Genomic DNA, 21,312 nt, shown 5'->3' on the forward strand with positions numbered 1-21,312 from the left:
CTTGAACCCCAGACGAATAGGTTGTATAACTTCGTCGCTATACATGGGGTCAAACAATCAGCCCCTCCGCCCCATTGGACAAAAGATATACAGGTCTGATCCACAAGATATAGATATTGAAGGTTTGAAAATCTTGAAGGTTTTGAAAAAACTTGGGTCCTTGTATACCAACAACCGACCATAAATGTTATTTTTTCTCACAATTGGATCAATAACGGAATTATTTACTGATCTACATGTAAATAAATGCAATGCCATGGTAGTTTACTACTCCTGCCAGTAGGGTAGACCTTAGTAGTGAGCAAGCAATGGAGACACTTACAAGTCCCTGTGGTAGCGACCGCCAGCCAATTTGAGCTTTTATTCTAGAGGACGTGGGAATTCCCAATCTGTATACCACCTAAAGAACCACAAAAATGGGTTGCTCACTCAATGTTGCTGTCAACAAGATATTATTAGCAACTACGTCTGCTTATTTCACATGCATTTTTTTATTTGAGCACGCAAGGGTGGCTGTTAAGCTAATTTGATCAGGTTCTTAACGTCTGGTTGACCAATCCGGTTACTTGATCGGAACTACTATGCTCAGGGGTAAAATGTTAGTTCATGTAAACAGATGGACAGTCAATTTAAGACGTTCCATCACACACACACACACACACACACACACACACACACACACACACACACACACACACACGCACACAGAGTTAAATTAAGTGCCAACCTCTACCTGTTCTGCTCTGTATCACATAAAACCTACAATTTGTTGAGATATCTGATGTACGCAAGGCTCAAAATTAAGACTACAGGACAGATTAATAAACTGCTTCGATTTCCCAACTGATGAAATTGAAGTTTCTGCACATTTAGTATCTTAAATATCCAGCTGCATGAATTTAAGATGATTGCAATCAAGCTGCTTAATATAAAGCTGCTTATACGTTCAAGCTGCTTGAATTTAAGATCCTAAAATTAAGATTTTTCCATTTCAACTGCTTGAAATTAAGCTTTATGAGTATTACATTTTTGATCAAAAGGTGTCAAATGTAACTTACATTTAATTTCAATGCAATTTAACTCAATACATTTAACTAACAATGTGTCCCGTAAGAGGGAAACACAAGAATCTTGTAAGATTTGTGTCGTTTAGCCATTGGGGATTGACTTAATACTTTGGGACACACTTGCCAGGATTGCAATCAAGTCAGTTTTAGGGTTATTTATAGCCTGACATCTGAGACCAATTCGTTAATTAGTCTAGAACCTCTCATATCAGGACAATTTTGATTTCCAAAGTGCATTATCAACAAATGCAGGCCAAAATGCCTCTCGCACTTGGATATACCTACAATCAATCAGCTCAATGGACCGCGTGACACATAAGCGGCAGCCATCTTAGTTATTAAGGAGAATTCCTCAACGGTGCAAAGCCGCCCCATAGAAGATTGTGATTGGCTCGACCCGGGGAAGGTCGCCATCTGTTTATAAATAAAACAGGAAATCAAGGATTCTTCTGGACCAAGGCTAGATTTTTACTATTTCAAGCACATACTCTGATATATTAACTGACCATTATAATGATAATCAGATCATAGATGGTCCCAGATGAACATCGACATGATACATTACCGAACATCCACCCCTCTAGTTTTGATAAGGTTTATTCCACCATTTGTCCTTTAATCGTTTTTAAAACTTTAATAGTTTAGCATTTCAACTTAATGAAAACCAACAAATTAATCTGAAAGTATTTTTAAAAAGTAAAAAAGGAACTCTAAGGCAACACCAAACATAAAAGACACAGAATCAAGAAATTAAGAAACTTTTTTTTTATTTGGAGGGACAAGCTGTCAAAATGGCTTGGATGAAAGAAGTTTTTGAATGGCAGGTTAAAGAGTGAATATGTAAAAATAAGCAGCTGGCTTTGCTCCGTCGTACCATTCAAGCTGAAATATGTACAACACAAAAGCAAAAAATAAGACACGTTCTTTGAAAAATAATTAAAAATAGTGTAATACAATACATTAATACCAACTGCTGCCATGTATCCATGAAAGTTGTCATGTTTTTTATTTATACAAGACAAAAACGTTTACTTGCAAAAAATGCAGTGCCCTCTTCATGGCATTAAGAACTTACATCAGGAGGATTTCAAAATGTAAAAATAAGAAAAAAAGGCAAATAGTGAGTAATACAATTCCAATGTGCACTTTGCACGTTTTCAAAAAAAGTATACAATAAATCGGAATAGCTTTAAACAAATGGGAGCTGCATGCACGACTCCTAAAGGGTCCAGGGTGACTGTAGAAACGGTTGTAGAAAGGGGGCCGACAGGTATGTACAACAATTCTCCCTAGTGGCCCGTCAAAGCCGAGTCACCTTTTAGAAAGGTCCTGCTGTTGGAAACCGTTTGTTTCGGGGTCCTTTTGTGTTTTTTGATAAAAAATGTATAATATATGCAGTTTTTATCTTAAATAAAAAACAAAAACAAGCTGATTTCAATGTTCCATTTACAAGTTAACTGTGAGCCAAGTCACCATCTTCCCAAGAAAATTAGGAGTACAATCAAATTGATCTTTGCAATTCATTGAGTTTCAGTGGCATTTTTCTTTTCCAAGGATATTTCACCATTAAAGATGGCAATGAAAAATACTCGAAGAATGTTAGACAGCGACTGCCTTAAGGTACAATACATTTCTCTATAATTTCATATATTACAAAGGTCATTCTTTTTCTTTCCCAAGATTGAAAATTACTCCTTGTTTTCACTTTGTTAATAAAATAATCAATTTATCAGTGATTAGAATTCTGTTGTCGAACTACATAAATTAGTTTTACAAAATATTAGTGTAATTTTTTCTAATGTTACATTTAGGCAGCAATATAAATGGCCCATAATTTAGTAAATCAGCAAAGTGAGTGCGGGGGTGGGGGATTCCACAGTACTCAGTCCAAGAGGAAGCACTGTGCCAGTAGTGGACATGTCTTGCTGATAAGACCACCCCGTAAACCTCTCATTAACAATAAGAACAACCCCCTTATTATTGCCAAAAATCCTATTTAATTAAATTACTAAAGCCGATAAAATAAATGACGTAATAAGTTACCAATTAAAAAAAATAATGGAAAAAAATAAGGTAATAACAGAATAGATATTAAATACTTATTTCGGATGGCCTCTGAACCCCGTCTCCCCCCGTGGTGACGGGGGGGAGCGGGGGAAACAAAGAAGGCAAGAGAGATCGCACTCGGAGGTGAAATATCAGAACCACAGTGCTGCTTGGATGAAAGGTTTAGGCTTTTGATCGGAAATAAATATAATGAAATCATAAAAAGGAGAAAATAACTTAAAAAGGAGAAAAAGATATTCATAGTTACAGCCTCTTCCGTCGTTTCCTCTTTATAATTTGTCGAATGACCCAAGTTATAAATTAGCTCCAGAATTTAGCATTTCTTCTGCCGCATCAACCCCCACATGACCCAAATGCTGCCTTTAAGTTTTTCATACATAACTATTTTTCATGTAAAGTGCGGATTTAGGAGCTTTTCAGAGGGATCTCTGTACCGTACAGGTTTCTTAGGGGTCAATTGTGTGTGTGTGTGTGTGTGTGGGAGGGGGGAGACAAAAACATCGGTCCTGTGGATTCAATGGATTGAGCATGTCCCAATTGGATCATGGCACCAAGTTACGGAGCCCAAATAAGGTTGGTGGCCGTTAGGACTAGGGTGTCGTTTAACTGGTGACTTATATTCAAAAAGGCAATCACCATACCCACTGCTGCAAGGGTGATCGTACATTGCCTCTGAAAGCTAGAAAAAGGTCCCTGAGGTGCACATTCGGCCGTATCAACGTCCCCCCAACCTCGTCCCAGTAAGGTTGCTGCCTTCTTACTTAACATTTTTGGGATGGTTGTTTGGTGAAATAAGAAGCTCCCATAGGAATTGAAAGCGATCATTGTTAATTATTTTATAAAGGCTCAGGTAAGCTGGTCAAATTGAGCGTTGTGTTCTTTTGTTTTTTACTCTTCACTGAAACACTAGCTGCCATTCCACACAGCGATCGGCTCTCCACTGCTTTGCTTACATTTAGAAGGCAAGTCTGGAATCAAAACATTATTCAGGCAAGAGGGGGAACATCACAGCTTCCACCAACATAAAGTAACGTTTACATTGACATCGTATGTGCATGTACAGTCCCCCCTAACTCCATATCTTTTTTTTCTTCAGGCCGTCAGACATCAAGTTTCTCTTCTCTGTTGGTTAAACCTTCACAGACTCCATCACAGACAGCTTCATGGCTTCTTCCAACAGTTGATTGTCCGTAAAAGTGGCGGGAGGTTCGGGGACGGATTCCGAGAGGCCGATCAGGGACTCCAGGAGGCTGGTTCCGGGGTCGCTGGCCTGCGGGAGACTGGGGTAGCTAGGCAACTGAAACTGAAAGAAGTTGTCCATGTTCTCGTACTCCTTCAGGGAGTTGTACAGCGAGCTGGGCCCCAGGCACGGGAAGCCGTCCAGGAACTCCAGGTCCGACTCCGAGGAGAGGCTGAGGTCCATGTCGTAGTCGGCCGAGCGGTCGAACGACGGCGAGGGCGTGCGTGGCACGCTGCCGCTGTGAAACAGCGTGTTGCCCTGGTTGGCGTTCTCGTCCAACAGTTCCGAGATGGCCTTGGCCTGATTGTCTGTGTAGTCGTCCGCCGAGTACATCAGCCCGCCGCTGCGGGCGACGGGTGAGTCGGCGCCGCCGCCGAATGGCGGCTGCCGCCGCCGCTGCTGGCGGTCATTACCGACCACGTCCTCCGCGTCCTCCTCCTCCTCTTCCTCCCCCGGCACCTTGCTGCTCCTCCAGCAGCAGGTGTCGTGGTCTTGGTCGCTGAAGCTGAGGATTTGGCTCAGGCCCCGGTCGTCCGTGTCCAGGGACACCTGATACTGGCAGTCTCCGGACCCCCGCGGCCCCTCGCAGTGGGCCGACGACGACTCTGACGAGTCCGTCATGTCGCTGCTGCAGCTGTTCTCCGAGTGGCCGGGGAACGCAGGGCAGCCCGTCGCCGCCGCGGCCAGGTGCTCCGTGGACACCTCCTCCTCGTCCTCCTCAGTGCCCGAGTGCTCCTCCAGCTTCTTCTCCAGCTCTAGCTTCATGATGGTGTGGATGTAGTGCGTCTGCACGCGGGTGGAGTTGAACTCAATGCGGCCCTCCATGTTCCCACAGCCGTCCTTGGTGCAGCCGCATGGGAAGGAGGAATGATCCATCTGGGGAGGGAAGACAAAACATGTCAGTGACCGGGGATTTGGATATCACACACAAGTCTCGTCGTTACAAGACACCTTTTGAATCCAGACGTGCATAACCACATCATCTGCGCGGGGTGATAGCCCCGCTGGGAGAATCAGTGTTCCTCGCCAGGTAGACGGCGGTGGCTGTGGCTCCTCGTACCTGACACTTGATGCCAGCCAGGCTGCAGCCGCACGTCTCGGGCTCGCAGAAGCCCTGGCAGTCACAGCCGCAGTTCTCCCGGGACAGGCGCAGCTCGTGCAGCTGCCGTTTCTCCTCCTTGTCGATCTTCTTGACGCCGGCCGCCTTGAGGAGCGTGTGGCGCTGCTTGGAGGCGTACGGGTGGAGGAAGGAGCCCTCGTCCGGGCCGGCCCCGCTCAGGTCCAGCTCCTCGTCGGGCACGTCGTCCACCGTCAGACGCTCGGCCGCCTCGCAGTCCTGCGTGCCGTTCTTGGTCAGCTGTTAAATGGAAGAACACGGTCAACTCAGGCTTCCTATGGGGTCTCAGCAGCTGAATGGAGACTCTAGTACCCGCGTGGAACTATTAAGAAATATTCTGGAAAAGGGATGGAAGATGTGGAGGGGAGAAAGAATTGACATCGAGAAGGGGACGAGGCTTGGTGGCCTTTCCCCGGGATGGCTCGGTGGCGCGGCACTCACCTTCTGCCTCAGCGCCTCCAGCTTCTCCTCGCGGAGGCGGTCTAGCGCCTTCTCCCTCCTCAGCAGCCTCTGCTCCACGGCGAACTCGGCCAGCGTGTAGGTGCGCAGGTCGCAGTGGCGCTGCACCATGCCCAGCGAGCAGCCGCCGCGGCTCGGCACGCTGGTGAAGCCCTGGCACCGCGGGAAGAAGAAGACCGTCACCTGGTCGAAGGTGACGTTGCCCCGCCGCGCCCGCTTGGCCTTCTTCAGGATCGACGTGGCTGTGGACGGGAGGAGAGCAGGAGGTCAAGGGGCGGGCAAACGGACGCGGTCGGATCTTATTCAAAGCATACAAGGTATTTCTCCTTTCAAATATAGATCATTGGGCACATTAGAGGTTGGCGTGTTTCTCAAGGATGCCTACAGATTGCAGACATTGGGGTTCAAACCCCAGAGCCTTTCTCCTGGGAGTCAACACCCTCGTCACTAGACTATCCTTTTCCCCTGGTTCCCATTAAGGGCGGAGACCGTTGACTCCTTCAAATGTTCCCTTTGGTGCCACTAGAAGGAGCACTCCCTCGTTTAATGCACGTGCTGACCCAGTGAACAAGGAGGCGTCTATCCGACTCCATCCCGTCCAGTTCTTATTGTGTACCCAGTTAGGGGACGGCACAAACAGTGCTCCCTTGACACACCCTGCATCCATGAGTGGGAAGGCGAAGCTACATGGCTATCCAGAATGCGGGGTGGCTGTGTTTTTTTGTTCACACATGTGCTCCTGTGTGACAAGCAAGCCACCCCACCCAGGAATTTCCCCCGCCGCCTGCCAAGAAGAGCAGAGGAAGGCGATCCGCCAGGATCACAAAACTCAATGTTGGAGGCTTCCGGAAAGGGATGGGGGAGGGAGAGGAGGGAGGATGGGAGGATGGGAATGGGGGAGGATGAGGGGAGGGAGTTGGACAAAGGGCCAAGACTGCATAGTTCTCAGGATCGGGATAAAAGCTACCCACAACAATCTCTCTGCTCTGCGACAGCACCGACTGCGAGCCCAGACCGCTAGTCGCTGGCAGGAGTCAAAAGGTCTTTCTTCTGCAAAAATCATTCAGGCCCCATAGAGACAGGCCGCTTTTTTTTCCCCCTTCTTTCCTACATACAATAAACCATATGGGCATCAAAGTGCAACCATATGTGGGAACAAGCTCAAGAGCTTTGGTAATTTTAAACTGTTAATTCCACTTCCTATGCACAGGAACACACAATATTATTCTTTTAAGGTCATGCGTGGCTGTTATTCTTCCTTTCTTTGAGATGCCAACACAGTTGCTGCTTATCATGTGTAAACAGAGATGGATCAAGCCTTCCCCCCATGGGTTGTGAATTAGATTAGATTACTGGGGGAGTCATTCTCTGGCTACTTGTCTTCTGCGTGCTGTCCTGTGTCACAGGAACAGAACGTTATGGAAGATAACTAAAACCTTTTTATGGTGGAAAAACAGGCGGAGAAGGCAGCAGGATATCTTTAGCATATAATAGGAGATTATAGCCATTAGCCAAAGCAAAATACAAAAAAAAACAAAAAACTGCCCCTAATGCAAATCGAGAATTAAATATAGCCAGCAACCAGGTGAAACCAAAACAAAAGCCCATTGCCTCTCGGAGGCAGGCCGGAGACCAGTGAGTGCACTCAGGTTGCCAGCAAGTGTCTTTTACTCCCAGTCTACTTAGGTACGCACTCTGGCACGTGCCGGCGATACACATGAGCTAAACAATCTCAGGCCAACATCCATCAAGTGTCCCCATGCTTATGACACCTGCAAGAGGCAAGAGACAAATTACTCTCCCTCTCCCTCTCCCTCCCATTTTCTCCAAGCTCTCCTTCACGCTGGCGTTCTGGATCCCAGCAGTAAGCCCGACAGCCCTCTGATCCAACACAAACACTCGGGATTAAAACACTTCCCCTACAATGGACTCTCTTCAATGCGTTCCTGCAGCCCCCTCCTCCTCCGCTATCCCCCTCCGTTCCACCCCACCCACCACCACCACGGCTGTCTCATTCAGCACCTGGGCTGAATGGAGCTGCACCCAGGGCCCCCAGACAAGGCGCTGTGTGTTTTCCCCCCCCCCTCCCAGCATCTGGCACCCTGCCACCCCTTTCCCCATGGCTGGCACCCTGCCTTACTGTTCTGTGAGCCTCTCCAGTGGCCTCTCCTCTCCACCGCCCCCTCCACCTCCACCACCAGCGAGACGTACTCGGACAGCGCCGATTGCTTCCGGGGCCCCCAGTTTGGTTTCCTCTCCGGATGACCGGGACATCCAAGTAAAACAGCCAATCAGAAACAATCCCCCCCACCCACCCCCTCCCCACCCAACCAAACCAATTAAGAGGCGGTGGGAAAGAGGAAGCGAGGCGACTGGTGGGCGAGTCGCGCCGCCGCACAGGCGTCCGGGAGCGCGTTGGGAGGGGCTCGGCGCACGAACATGGCGCACGGCGTGTACTCACTGCTGAAGCTGCTGGCCGGGGAGCCGGGGTTGCTGGGGGTGGAGTCCAGCGTGTCCGAGTAGCAGCTCTCGCCCTCCGAGTCCCAACCCGAGTAGGCCGAGGAGGAGAGGGAGGAGGGCGAGGAGTAGCTCCGGTCCTCGTCCACCTCCTCATACTTCCTCTTGAGTAGCCCACTCATGGCGCCGGCGTGGAGAGTCTGGAGGAGAAGGGCGAGAGAAATTGAGTTTTTCGTTTCGGACGGATTCCTTTACATTACCGGCGTCAGGCTACAGCCAGAGAGGGAAATATGTGGATCGAGCAAGTTAAATCTATTATTTATTATTCGAGATCGATTCAGCAATGGCTTTTCTAAAATGCACCCTTTCGTTTCAAGAAAAAAAAAAGAAAACAGAATTTCGACCCAGAAAAAAAAAAAAAATCCCAATCTATTTACAAGGCCCAATAACAACTGGAGCCTTCCGTCCGAACTGAATGGTCTGCTGCTCATGTGAGAAGACTATATGCAGCCAGTCATGTGCTCTGAGAGAGGGAGAGAGAGAAAACAGGGGAGAGAGATCAAGAGAGACATACAGCGAGACAGAAAGGGAGAGAGAGCGAGTGAGAGACATGGCACAGGAAGCAATCAATCAAGCCCATTCGCACGAGTCAACAATTACTGGACCCTTCACCCACTCCAAAATCTCATCATCTGTGCAGATCCATTGATCAGAGACGGGAGACGGGAGGCAGGAAGGAAGAGACCGAGACGTTTCATTTTAGACCGCAAATACCCTCGCCAGCCTCTGAAACATGCAGCTTGTGGGGTCAGATCCAAGGTCGTTTGTTTTTCCATCGCTCCCGTTGTGGGCAGGTTTTCACACGGGCTCCCTCATAGTACACACACACACACACACACGTGCACAGATCTTTGGTTTGTTTTTAGTTTACGCAATGCCTTCCCATCCCCAATGCGGGCGATGCTGTTTCATGCAAACAATCAATTCTTTGAGCGATTGGGGGGGGGGGGGGGATCTTCCAATCTCGACCTTTAATCACTTACATAAATCTGGAGGAAAAATCCACAACTGGAGTTTATGTTTTGGAAAGGAAAAACCAAAAGAGAAATCAAACTGAGGAAGGACGTGGGGGATGTGTACCATGGATCTGATTCATCGTTTTAATGTGTGCGTGTAAACTTTGCGTGGCACTAGGGGGCTGTGACACATCGAGAGAGGGAGAATACACTCATTATCATCACGCGTACATCTGGTAAGCAGCGAGAGGGAGTCGTGACTGTTAAAGAGCAGACAGGTCATCCACACTGTCTGGCACACGAGACAGAGCAAGGACAGAGAGGGACAGAAGGGAGGAGGAGGAAGAACAGAGGGGGGCGGACGGACAGAACGGGGAGCAGGGGAAAGGAGGAGAGACAGGAAACAGGTAGGAGTAAAAATGAAAAGTAAAAAAAATAAGTCAAGGAAAGAAGGACACAAGGATAGAAGGCAGAACAGACCGGCAGCAGACTGCCTTCGGTGATGTAAGGGGTGTTTTGGAAGTAGACTTTAAATCAGAACCAGACGTGTTTACCGTCGATCGAATGGCAGCTGAGCTCTGACGTCAGTGGTGTGATGCGAGTGGTCTACGCAGCCAGTTAACAACATGTTCTGTTCCCAGGGAGTTCCACTGGTCTGGGAGGATTGGGCAATTCCCCTTTGGAAACTTAAGTCATCTATCTCGACTAAGAAATATTGAAATAGGCTCGATTTCACATGCTCCAATGAAAAATATGGATTTTAAACCGATGGATTTGCACACGTTGACAGCGGTGAACATCCAACCGAAACAAAGCCAAGAAAAGTTCATGAAAAAGGGTACATTTCACCAGGCTATCCAAGTTCCACTTTCCCCTTCACATCTCCAGATAAGGAGGCAAGTAGGAAGGTTTGTTGAGGCCGGAGGTCTCTCTGTCGGCTTCAAGGCCCTTTAACTCCATGATAGACCTGCATGCATGGTTTGCTTTATCAGGCTGTTATGCGAGTGTCAGTTCAGTTAAAGAGAAGCAGAAAAAAACAGGGCGTCATATTCTACACGGGAACAAGGAGTGATTAGACAAGACAAGGCCTTTCTTTGACAGATATCGTGGGGGGAGAGAGCGAGAAGGGAGAGCGAGAGTGAGCAAGCGAGGGAGAGGGAGAAGGGCAAGAGGGCTGACACCTATACACAAGCAGCGATGACAGTATGGGAGAACGTCCGCAAATGATGGTTACAGGACGAGATGTTCCCGAGCCCTCCTCCTCCCTCATACCTTGCTAGCGCTTGTATGATGGATGAACCACCTTGCGTGAGGTCAAGCTACTTTGCCTGCTCTAGTACAGCCTACAAAATGGATACTTTCAGCCGTGCCATCGCCCGGAGAGGGTTGAGGCGTGTGCAGGTTCTGCAGACGGAAACAATAGCCGTCAAATCTTTGTCCCTCGCCTCGCCTGAACCCCACAGCTAATCGTCTAATGGCCGGCTCAGCTGTTCACACACACGCACACGCATATGCACACACACACACACACACCTGGAGCCCGCATCTGTTGCGTGCTGCGTCCTTGCCATAAAAAAATAAACCCACATGTGCTCTAAAAGAATAATGCCCCCCCCCCAAACACACCACCTTGTATTCCTTTACATCCCTCCAAAAAAAAAGGATAGTGAAAAAATAAAAGAGGTGAGGCGTCCCCTGAGGAGCACAGAGAGCCAGCTAAGCAAAGTCTTTTTAATTAAAAGCTGCAGTGAGGCAGAAGGGAAAGAGACAGAGAGAGGCAGAGGGGGAGAGAGAGAGAGAGACAGAGAGGGAGGGGAGACAGAGACAGAGAGAGAGTGTCAGAGACAGCACTGTCAGAAGTGGGTCATTGTCTCCTGACTGCAGTTCACCTGACACATTGATTTGTTAATCCTGTTCAACGGGCAGAAGCAATGGCGGTGGTTAATCCTGGCAACAAAAAAAAAGGAAGAAAAAAAAAAAGAGGGGGAGGCAGTCGTCAAGTCTGCAGCCTCTCCTCTCAGACACCCACCCCTGGCTGTCCCCCATCCCCCTCCAGCACCCATAGACCCCAGCCGGGGAGGGGAGGGGACACTCGGACCCCAAGCGGTCCAACATGAGACAGAGCTCATTTACAGAGAAGAGCTAAACAAAGGGCAGAAGGAGAAGAAAGATGGAACATGAGGAGAAGAAGCAGAGGTAGAGCGCGGTGAAGAAAGAGACGCCGAGAGAGGTAATGAGATAAGAAGAGGGAAGGCGTACAAGTGAGGAGACAGACAGACAGACAGACAGACAGACAGACAGACAGACAGACAGACAGACAGACAGAGGGGGAGCTGCTCGAGGGAGCGGGGAGGAGAAGAGGAAGTGGAGAGAGACGCAGCGGCTGCGTTTCAGTGAAGAAAGAAAGGAAGAACGCAGCACTGTTTTCCCCGGGCACTGAATTATGCATCCGTGTCATTCCATCAAGCGCCCGGTGGCGGGCGGATAAAGGGAGGATTCCGGGGAGGTGCTCCCCAGCCTCTTGTCACGGCGGCGGCGGCGGCGGCGTGATAAATCCCCCGGTGACGGGCCCTGGCAACCGGGTCCGCCGCGCGGCTCAGTCTCCGGTCCGTCTCGTCAGCCACGCCGGCGTCGCGGAGCCGCCTCGCCTCGTCTGACAACAGGCCTGTTCATGTGGGATGCTCTCGAATCCTGATTGGTTGGTTTGTTTGTTTGTTTGTTTCTCCCCCCCCCCCAAATGAACTTGTTCGGGCAGCAGGGTAGTGTCGTGGATCCCTGTACTTTGACTCCCAGGCTGGATACAACGGTTGTCCACAGCTGTCTACCTGTAGGGCCTCCGTGAGTCAGTCGCCTTTTCCCTACCTGCTCCTTAATGACGCGCGGCCAAAATAATTCACTGCAGGGCACTTTGGATCAAAAGCGTCACGTGACGCCTCGTAATAGTTCTTCGGAAAGACTTGCTATTAAATTGCTATGATTGTGTCAGCTTGGACCGCACAAAGACATCAGAGAGTTCCTGCGCTGGGTGGGTCGCTGGGAAAAAGGCACGGCGAGTTAAAAGGCCCCGGCCTCAATGCCGCACGCTCCCCGAGGCTGCAGGTGAACCGTTGCACAATCATTCATGAGCAGAGGGCTCCGGTTTCACCCCGGTCGAGCGCTGCCAGCCACCGGTTCAATGCCACTCGAGTGCTGGCGGCTCCCAGCCCGTCGTTAAAGCCGATCATAGAGGGACATTTGTCCAGCGAGAAAGAGAAAAAAAAAAATAATGCCGAGCTTTGGCCTAGTTTGCCCCCACAAGCCACGAGCCATGTGACGGTGAGACCGCCCTTCCCTCCGTCAGCCGGAGCCCAGAGCACGGGGGGGGGGGGGGGGGGGGGTGATAATGAAAAAGAGGTGATAATGGCGTTGTCTTCTTTGCCGTGTGCGTGTGCCGTCTGTGTGTGTGTCTGCCTGCATGCGTGTGTCGAGGCGTGTGTGTGTGTGTGTGTGCCTGGACACGCAGGCGCCCTGCGGGCACCGCGGTAACGCTCTCGATCCTGATGCCAGGTCGTTCCACCGGCGGTAATTGATCAGCGCGCGGCGGTGGGCCGACAGCGAGAGTACTGAGGAACTCCCAGCATGCACCACAGCCCCGAGGGTCCGTTTCACCATGAACCGAGTGTGTGGTGGGATTGGGGGGGGGGGGGCACCCTCACTACAGGACCTGCTCCATGAGTCTGTTGTTCTCACTAAGGAGGGAACCGGGCACACATACACGAGCACACACACGCACACTGAGAGAAGGATAAACACCCGGAGAGCGACAGAGAGACACACACACGCACTGGGGAGAGAAAAGGCAGAGAGACCCTAGTACTAAAAGAAAATAAATAATGTCATGTCTGTGAGCCACAGGAATGCCCTGTTGGCAGCACCGCACGGCCTGTAATACAGTACTCCATCCATCCCAGATGTGGAGGAGGAGAACTACTACTCCCAGAAGGCATTGTGGTTGAGTATGCTGTGCAGCATCTAACAGCACACACACACACACACACACACACACACACACACACACACACACACACACACACACACACACACACACACACACACACACACACACACACACACACACACACACACACACAGCCCCCACCACAGAGGCTTTTGTGAGTGCATTTGGACCCCACATGCACTAGCAATCATCTGTTCTGCAGACCGGACGAGAGTTGGACCAGGTGTTTTGCACACACCTTCAGCTGTCACTCCATTTGCTTAAAACAGATAAGCAATTGTTTGCAGTGTGAAACGATTGTGCACCATTACGTTTATCTATACTCGCAAACAGGTTATATAGCGCTGAACAGGTTGCTCTGTGTGTTTGCGTGTGCGTGTGTGCGTGTGCTTTGCTGGAACCGCACAAGTTGTCTGGAATGTGAAGAGCCGAGAACTAACAAAGCAGAGTCGGGGGGGGGGGGGGGGGGGGGAGACCCCTTGTCCTATGGTTCTGAGAACTAGCGCCCACCCCACCTCTCCCCAGGACACACCCGACTACCCGGGGGCCCTCACGTGTGACCATAGGATCCAAACAAATTAGCCGTGTACCGACAAAACCCTGTCCGACCCACCGAGGACGTAACACCGGATTTAGGACCCAAACAGCCGCCGAGACATCTACCCCACGAGCCAACACTGGGACAACTGTCACTCAACGACGTGTGTTTCCTGAGGTCCTGAAAGGTACAGGAAGTAGGTCCAACCATTCACATCATACGTCTGATGCCCATCTGACATCTGTGGGTATAGGCTCACTGTGCTTTTCCCCACTGTAGATGACAGCATCTCCGATTTTTTTTTTAAAAACACATTAACTAAAAACTGAAGGCACCTATTTACATTTGTCACGGATTCCAAAAAAACATGATTCTCACAAAAGGTTTTCTGAAGAGATAAAACACAAAGCATGTGGATTCCCCCCCCCCCCACAAAAATCACATCTTCCTCTTATTATTCAACGATACATGATCAGAACTGCTAATGTAGATGTATTTTAAGTAAAGCCTTTGAATTTTTTAATTTATAATAAGACAACATAACAAGAAAAAAATCATTACATGATGCTTCTGTAAACAAAGGATCATTCTGTTCCCGTCGCGAAATTCCGGAAAAGACAATTCCAGAAATGATCCGAGTGAGGTCGCGCTAGAGACCATGAAATCACCGGAGTGGCTGTCAGACGAGGATTTGGCTGATTTATGAATAGTCTGTAAGAGTAGCCCACCAAAAGCACCTCACCTTGTTCAATTTAATGACACTGACACTTTACTGAAATGAGAAAAATAAACACGAATAAGGTTATTTTATAATGGGCATGTCTTTTACCTAAAACCTAAAAACAAAGTTTACGACATGGTAGGGTTTGAAAAAATAAAAAAATAAAAATATAATAGGAAGGCAGTTAATGGAACTGATAAAAACGCCTTGTTCACTAGCAACGAAACTAAAACAATAGTGTAAATGACGGGACTCAAATGCATTCCGCAACCACATTCCAGTAGTCCTACCTCCTCCTCATCAATATTGCAGTCCAAGGCAAATTGTTGATATCTCCTCCCCCCGACTATATCACTCAGATTAACTAATTTGTCACCTACCAAAATATGTAATCAGCGATAATGTTCTCCGTCCCCCCGATCATTCCTCGTGATTAATGGTGATCCTAATGACAACACTCTTTGTGCGCCGTGTGTGTGTGTGTGTGTGTGTGTGTGTGTGTGTGTGTGTGTGTGTGTGTGTGTGTGTGTGTGTGTGTGTGTGTGTGTGTGTGTGTGTGTGTGTGAGATGTAGTGCCTTCAGGAGTCGCTCGAGTTACAACAGGGCGCAACACCAGCGAGGTGAACCAAGATTCAATGGACTCAATACACAAAAGCGCACCCCCCCCCCCCCCCCCCCCCCCCCCCACCAACACCACAGCCACCACCACCATTAACATTTGAAACATGAACAATCGCACATCTCCTGTATTTCACAGCATCACGTAAGCCGAGTCATTACCCACCAATGAAGTTTCCAACATTATGAGAGTGTATTGATCAGATCGACATCGGCTGAACACTGAACCAATCAGTAATTAGCAAATACGACAGCAGCAAATTATAGCCCGTAATAAATCACCTGTGCGTGACCGTAAAAAAACCCTTCTTAAATTGAAAGCTTTGGCAAACGCTTATTAAAATAATAAAATCTATCCGTTATTAATAGTAGCCTTTATTAATATAAAAGATCACAAACGCTAATCTAATGAGCACTCCTGATTTTTGTCCAAGAAGTAGCATAAGAACCCATCAGTGAAACGACTCACCCAGAACAATCAATCATCAGCCGAACATGTGTCAATGTACCAACCAGATTCGGACTTCTAGTAACATTGCATTTTATCTAGTTTTCTTGTCCTCCCCGCAGTGACACACAGAGAAAGACCACGCAAACTATTTGGCTCCTCTACACCCCCCACCCCCCGAGGTTGAAGGCATTAATTGTGTGTGTTGTCCGGAATATCTAATAACAAACTGTATCTCCACTCACCACGAATTCGCGTATCCAATCACCATCAGTGAAACCAGAAATGTTGGAGCGATCGACCGACTGAGTGGTATGGTATCCAAATGGCCAAATAGCGCTGTGTGTATTCCTCGTATGGACCGCAATAGGCTTTTGTCTCGCTGCTGTACACGCACAGCACCGTACCAGCCGAGGCGCTCCCCTTGTCTGTGGCAGACTGTCGAGAAGCGCTGCCTTTTCCGTCAGTGGAAAACTCCCTCCTGGCGTCTTGTCTGACGCAGGCGGTGACACAAGGTGGGCCGCTCCAAGCCCAGGGTCCGGGCGTACGAGGGGGGCGGTGACACAAGGCGGGCAGCTCCAAACCCAGGGTCTGGGCGTACGAGGGGGCGGTGACAGTGTTGCCAGATTGGGACTGATTTCCCGAGCGATCTGGCAACACTGTCTGCAGCGCGAGGAGGGCAGCTCTTGCCCAGGGTCCGGAAGTTCGAGGGGGGCGGTGCCTTCCTCCGTTATCAGCCAATCAGGGGATTTGGACGTGCAGTGGATCTGCGCTCGCCGTTACCAACCGATCTGTGATTGGTTAGTAATGATTAACAGTCAGAGGTAACCTCCCACAGTACGCTCAGACCCTTGGAGCTTGTGAATTACCCGATGACACACAAGGAGACTGCCCACCCCGCTTCCTGTCTTCCGAGCTAGAACTACAGCCCTTTAAAAAAAATAAGACTTCCTGCCAGGTTCCTACACCGTTTATTGTTTCTTTGTGTGTGTGTCTTGTATTCAATCCACAAACGATATCAGTCTCTATAATGTTGCATTAGGATTTGTATGTATATGATGTGGTTTTGTTTTCATACTGCTTCTGGTAAGCGACCCACACCGGGAGTACCATCACTACCATCCCTCTGTCTTAATGACAGGGGCGGTGCTGTGCTGACGCGTGGGGTGGCTAGTTTCCAGTGAAAAGGGAACTCTGACTCAACAGAATACGTATTGGAGTTATGACTCAGAATACACAGGGCACAGCACAAAACGAACAGATATAGCTACAAATGGGAGAATAATGACTGAAAGATAATGTCCCGGAAAAAGCAACAAAATGAAAAAAAAACATTTCTGTTTACACACTAGATGTGTGTAAACAGAAACAGGTTGAAGTTTTATTCAACCTGTTGAAGCATATCATTTGGTATAGATTGTACTGAATTAGTATTTAAATTAATGGAAATCCATAATTCATGACCAGTTCAAGCTATACAACATACTGAGACATTTTCCCTAGTGGCCTTCACAGAAACGCCTCTCATTCCGTCTGAGGGAAAAGGGGCAGCCCAATAAGTATTTACAATATCGTCAGCTCTATGGAATGCACCCAAACACCTGGCCTTCATCCTATCCCTAGCTAGCCCAGGAAGCTATGAAGACAGAATGGTTTGCCAATGTCAATATAGGTGTGTGAACCAGTGGGAGGTTTGGGGAGCAGGCCACAGAAGGTGTGCTAATGGTGGGGAGGGGGGCTTATGTCCCATAGCACTAATGATTAGGGTGTGACCCTTCAGAGGCTAAACAAACTCATTCAAATCAATGACCTGAGAGTGATCAGATCCCTGATACTTCATTGGGGGCGAATTAGCTTAATTATTTAGTTTACATTTAAGCTAAGGTTTTCTCATAATATTTGCTGATCCCTTAGCTAGTTAAATATGCTCTTAATAATTAATAGTTTCCACATCAATAGTGACCGTGGAAATAGTTTCCTGTAAAATCATTTTCCTACATTTGTGTAAATAGTTAAGGCAAGTACTTGTGAAGGATATACCATCAACTCTTTTCAGAGAGTTTTTCCTGATTGCTACCCAGCAATTACAAAGTAGAGATAATGTTTGCGCTTTACAGTATAGTATATAAACCTGTACAACGTTTCAATCTAACCCCTCATTTTCAGCATTTAAGGTAGAATTATTCACTTTTACACTGACATCAGCAAAACAGTTGGGACTATGTTTTGTCTTTGTATCTGTAGTGGTTTAACAATATCTACCAATTACTTCTAACCATATGAAGATTAACTAAATGATATACCTAAAGTTAGCAACCGACTTCTGTATCGCGCTTTGAGACATTTGATTAGGAGTGTGATGAATCTGTGTGAGTATGTGTTTGGTTCTTGGGACCTATTTTGAATAATTGGCCCAGAAGTCGTTCATAAAAAACATGAACCTGAATGAACAAAGATCAACAGGGAAACCAAAAGCACTAAAACCTTTTATTGCATGCGCAGCAGTTGCTGTGTGCCACGCACCACCGAGTGTGTGTGTGTGTGTGTGTGTGTGTGTGTGTGTGTGTGTGTGTGTGTGTGTGTGTGTGTGTGTGTTATAGTGACCCAATTCTGACGTTGGTGTCTGTTGTGCACATGCACACATGTGTGCATGTGCACAACAGACATCAACGTGCATGATAATGGCAGATCTTGTTTGCTAGTCACCCTGGAACCATTTCAAGACACACTGAGAACAACAACATACCAGGCAGACAGACAGACAGACAGACAGACAGACAGACAGACAGACAGACAGACAGACAGACAGACAGACCTATTCACCCTGATATTTGCTCAACAAATATCAGTGGACTTATACTTAGGTACCGTAGCATAACCAACATCCAGCAAACCCCTAGACCCTGTTTGGGCTCAGGGTTGGCACACCTGAGGTTGCAGCGCAGTAGCCGGCCAGATTGTAAACAGGCTAATATCTTATTATGGGTGTTGTCCCTAAATATTAACACAGGTTTACTCAGCCCTGCTGGTTCTATAAACAATACGCCTTTAACACATAGTGCCTTTCTAACTCATGGACAATGTGGTATTATTTAGGAAATGCAAAGAGTAACTGGACAGCTTGAATAATACTAGTGTGTTTTGGGGTTTTTGTATGTGTGTGTGTGTGTGTGTGTGTTTGTGTGTGTGTTTGTGCCGTATTTGTGTGTACTTGTCTGTGTGTCTATTTCGTTTTGGATCCTAGCTTTTAATTATTTATTTTTCCACTGTGTTCTTTGAAGTCTCCCGCCAGTCCCAGAAAATTCAACAAGGAAAAAGTTTCAGAGAACCGTGTGGACCCTCCCTTCTGAGAAAAAGTAGTTGTGTGTGTGTGTGTGTGTGTGTGTGTGTGTGTGTGTGTGTGTCTGTGTCTGTGAGTAGACTGGGGGGATGGGATGGGAGCCCCTGCATGGCTGCTGAAGCCACTGAATCATGGGGGTCGGAATACATTAGGGTCCGGTCTCCTTTAAAAGTGTGCCAGGGAGTTCACGGCGGAGGACACCCCCTCCAGGAGCTCCATAATGGGGCTTCAATGCCTTCCATCTGCAGGGCGGAGAAAGAGAAAGCAAAGCGAGAAAGGAGAAAGGACTTTGACTGCACGCGCTGCGCAGAGTGGCTCCACAATGCATCGATTTATGACCAACGCAGGAATCGTAAAAACAAAACAAAAAAAAATAACACGACTACTGTGAACACACAGGGGCCATTGAGAGAGACGCCTTCTGGTTCCTATAGGGAAGGTTCTCTGGGTCCAACATGAAATCAGAAGCTTGTGTCTTGTGCATGTTTAAAACCCCAGTGTATTGCTTTCACACTCAACACTCAGCTCTTTCTTCCCCTCCAATTTGCCTCAGTAAACTTTCTTTTTTTTTTTTACGATACTACAATACTACCAAACGACTACTACTATACTACGATGTATGAGTTTTGAACTGTAGTTTGCTCAACCTCTTTCCACAATCTTGCTGTGGTGTTTCCCTTGCCAAGCACATTGTGCTGCAGCTGTAAAAAGGGCACCCTATAAATAAAGCTATTTTTTTTAGCTGTTTAGTGAAGCGCCTGCTGTCTCCCCCAGAGGAGGGCCAGACCGCATCAGACAGGGGGAAGGCAGGCAGGCCGGGGAGGGAGGGCTGGGGAGGAACCAGGTCCTGGGGGTTTGGGGTGGCTCTTGAAGGGGGGGGGGGATGGATGGATGGCTTCGGCTATCCCAGGGGACGGGGCAACGACAGTACCAACCTGTAGCAACCAGATAGCCGCCGCTGTGGTAGCGTAGGCACAAGGCATTGTGGGAACTTTTTTTGTCTGTTTTTTTTTTATTGCAAAGCTGCCTGCTATGAAGGCTTCTGCAGGGAGGAGGAGGGGAGGGAAGAGGAGCGAGAGCTGCTGGGTAAAATAAAAAAAAAAAGACTGCATAAATTATGCAGATGCAGTTGCTAATGTTACCGTATCCGACGGGCCGTTGGTGAGACACAGTGGTTTGACGACCTGAAATATCTGTGCGCACATGTGATGTTTGCTAACCACTGTGTCAAAACACGGATTCAGTAAGCTGCATACGGCTTTTACCTATCGACCGCATTAATGGGGGCACAATGCAGTGCTAAAGCAGGGCTGCAGGATAACCCACAGTGTAATCTTATCCTTGTTTACCAAAAACATGCTAAGATTACTTCAGCGAGAAGTGAGCATAATTGTTATTTTGACAGGACCTAAAGAGACGAGGGGTAAACTCACTCCGGCTCTAAGATTAAATCCTCAGGAGAAAAAAACGCCCACCCCCCCCACCCCCCACCTCCTGCTCACATCCAGGCAGCCAATCAGCACGCAGTAGCTACAGCTGCTTCACTCAGAGACCAAAGAATCTGTGTAGTGAGATGACATCATCAGCTGCCCATTAAAGGAGAGGTCACTTATTTCCACACATCTCTCTCTCTCTCTCTCTCTCTCTCTCTCTCTCTCTCTCTCTCTCTCTCTCTCTCACTCTCTCTCTGTTTTGCCCTCTTCCTCTACCTCTCCCTCACCCTCTATGTCTCTGCCTTTCTGCATTTCTGTTTTTCTTTCTCTCTCTCTCTCTCTCTCTCTCTCTCTCTCTCTCTCTCTCTGTTTTTCTCTCTCCCTTTCCTTCTCCCTCTATGTCTCTGCCTCTGTCTCTGTCTCTCCGTGTATCTCCCTATGTGTTTCTCTCTTTCAGGAAGAAGGAACATGTATTTGATCTTCTGGAATTCTGTATGTGTGTGTGTATGTTTGTGTGTGTGTGTGTGTGTGTGTGTGTGTGTGTGTGTGTGTGTATGTGCAGGGGGATGGGGTGTGTGTGTGTGTGGTTTGCCATTCTACGAGGTAGACTCTCTTTCCAGGAATATGCCTGGTCTTTTATGTGCTGCAATCCAAAGCTTGCCCTCGCCAATGCTGTGCTCATCTTTGCATTAATTCTGTCAACATGTTACGTTGAGAGATCTCGTAGCATCAGAGGGGTGTCTGTTTCAGATATGACATGCCCAGCTGTTAAGTTAAGCATTCAGATGGGCATC

General features: G+C 48.0%; 1 protein-coding gene across 1 annotated transcript; it reads right to left on the reverse strand.

Moving 5' to 3' along the window:
- Positions 1-1,841: 1,841 nt before the first annotated feature.
- csrnp1b (cysteine-serine-rich nuclear protein 1b) lies at positions 1,842-16,183 on the reverse strand. Its single transcript, XM_079754853.1, has 5 exons — positions 15,991-16,183; positions 8,412-8,607; positions 5,933-6,192; positions 5,435-5,731; positions 1,842-5,250 (listed from the first exon to the last, which is right to left on the reverse strand). Exons 2-5 carry the CDS (start codon positions 8,587-8,589, stop codon positions 4,264-4,266), a joined length of 1,722 nt encoding a protein of 573 aa, XP_079610979.1. The 5' UTR covers positions 8,590-8,607; positions 15,991-16,183; the 3' UTR covers positions 1,842-4,263.
- Positions 16,184-21,312: the final 5,129 nt, after the last annotated feature.

The sequence above is a fragment of the Pollachius pollachius genome (assembly GCF_949987615.1).
Source record: "Pollachius pollachius genome assembly, chromosome: 17".
NCBI classification, from domain to species: domain Eukaryota; kingdom Metazoa; phylum Chordata; class Actinopteri; order Gadiformes; family Gadidae; genus Pollachius; species Pollachius pollachius.

Coding starts and splice junctions, on each gene's coding strand:
- csrnp1b (XM_079754853.1), bottom strand. CDS start 8,589: ATGAGTGGGCTACTCAAGAGGAAGTATGAGGAGGTGGACGAGGACCGG. Junction 5,732..5,932: donor TGGAGGCGCTGAGGCAGAAG/GTGAGTGCCGCG, acceptor TCCATTTAACAG/CTGACCAAGAACGGCACGCA. Junction 5,251..5,434: donor TGGCTGGCATCAAGTGTCAG/GTACGAGGAGCC, acceptor TTCCCTCCCCAG/ATGGATCATTCCTCCTTCCC.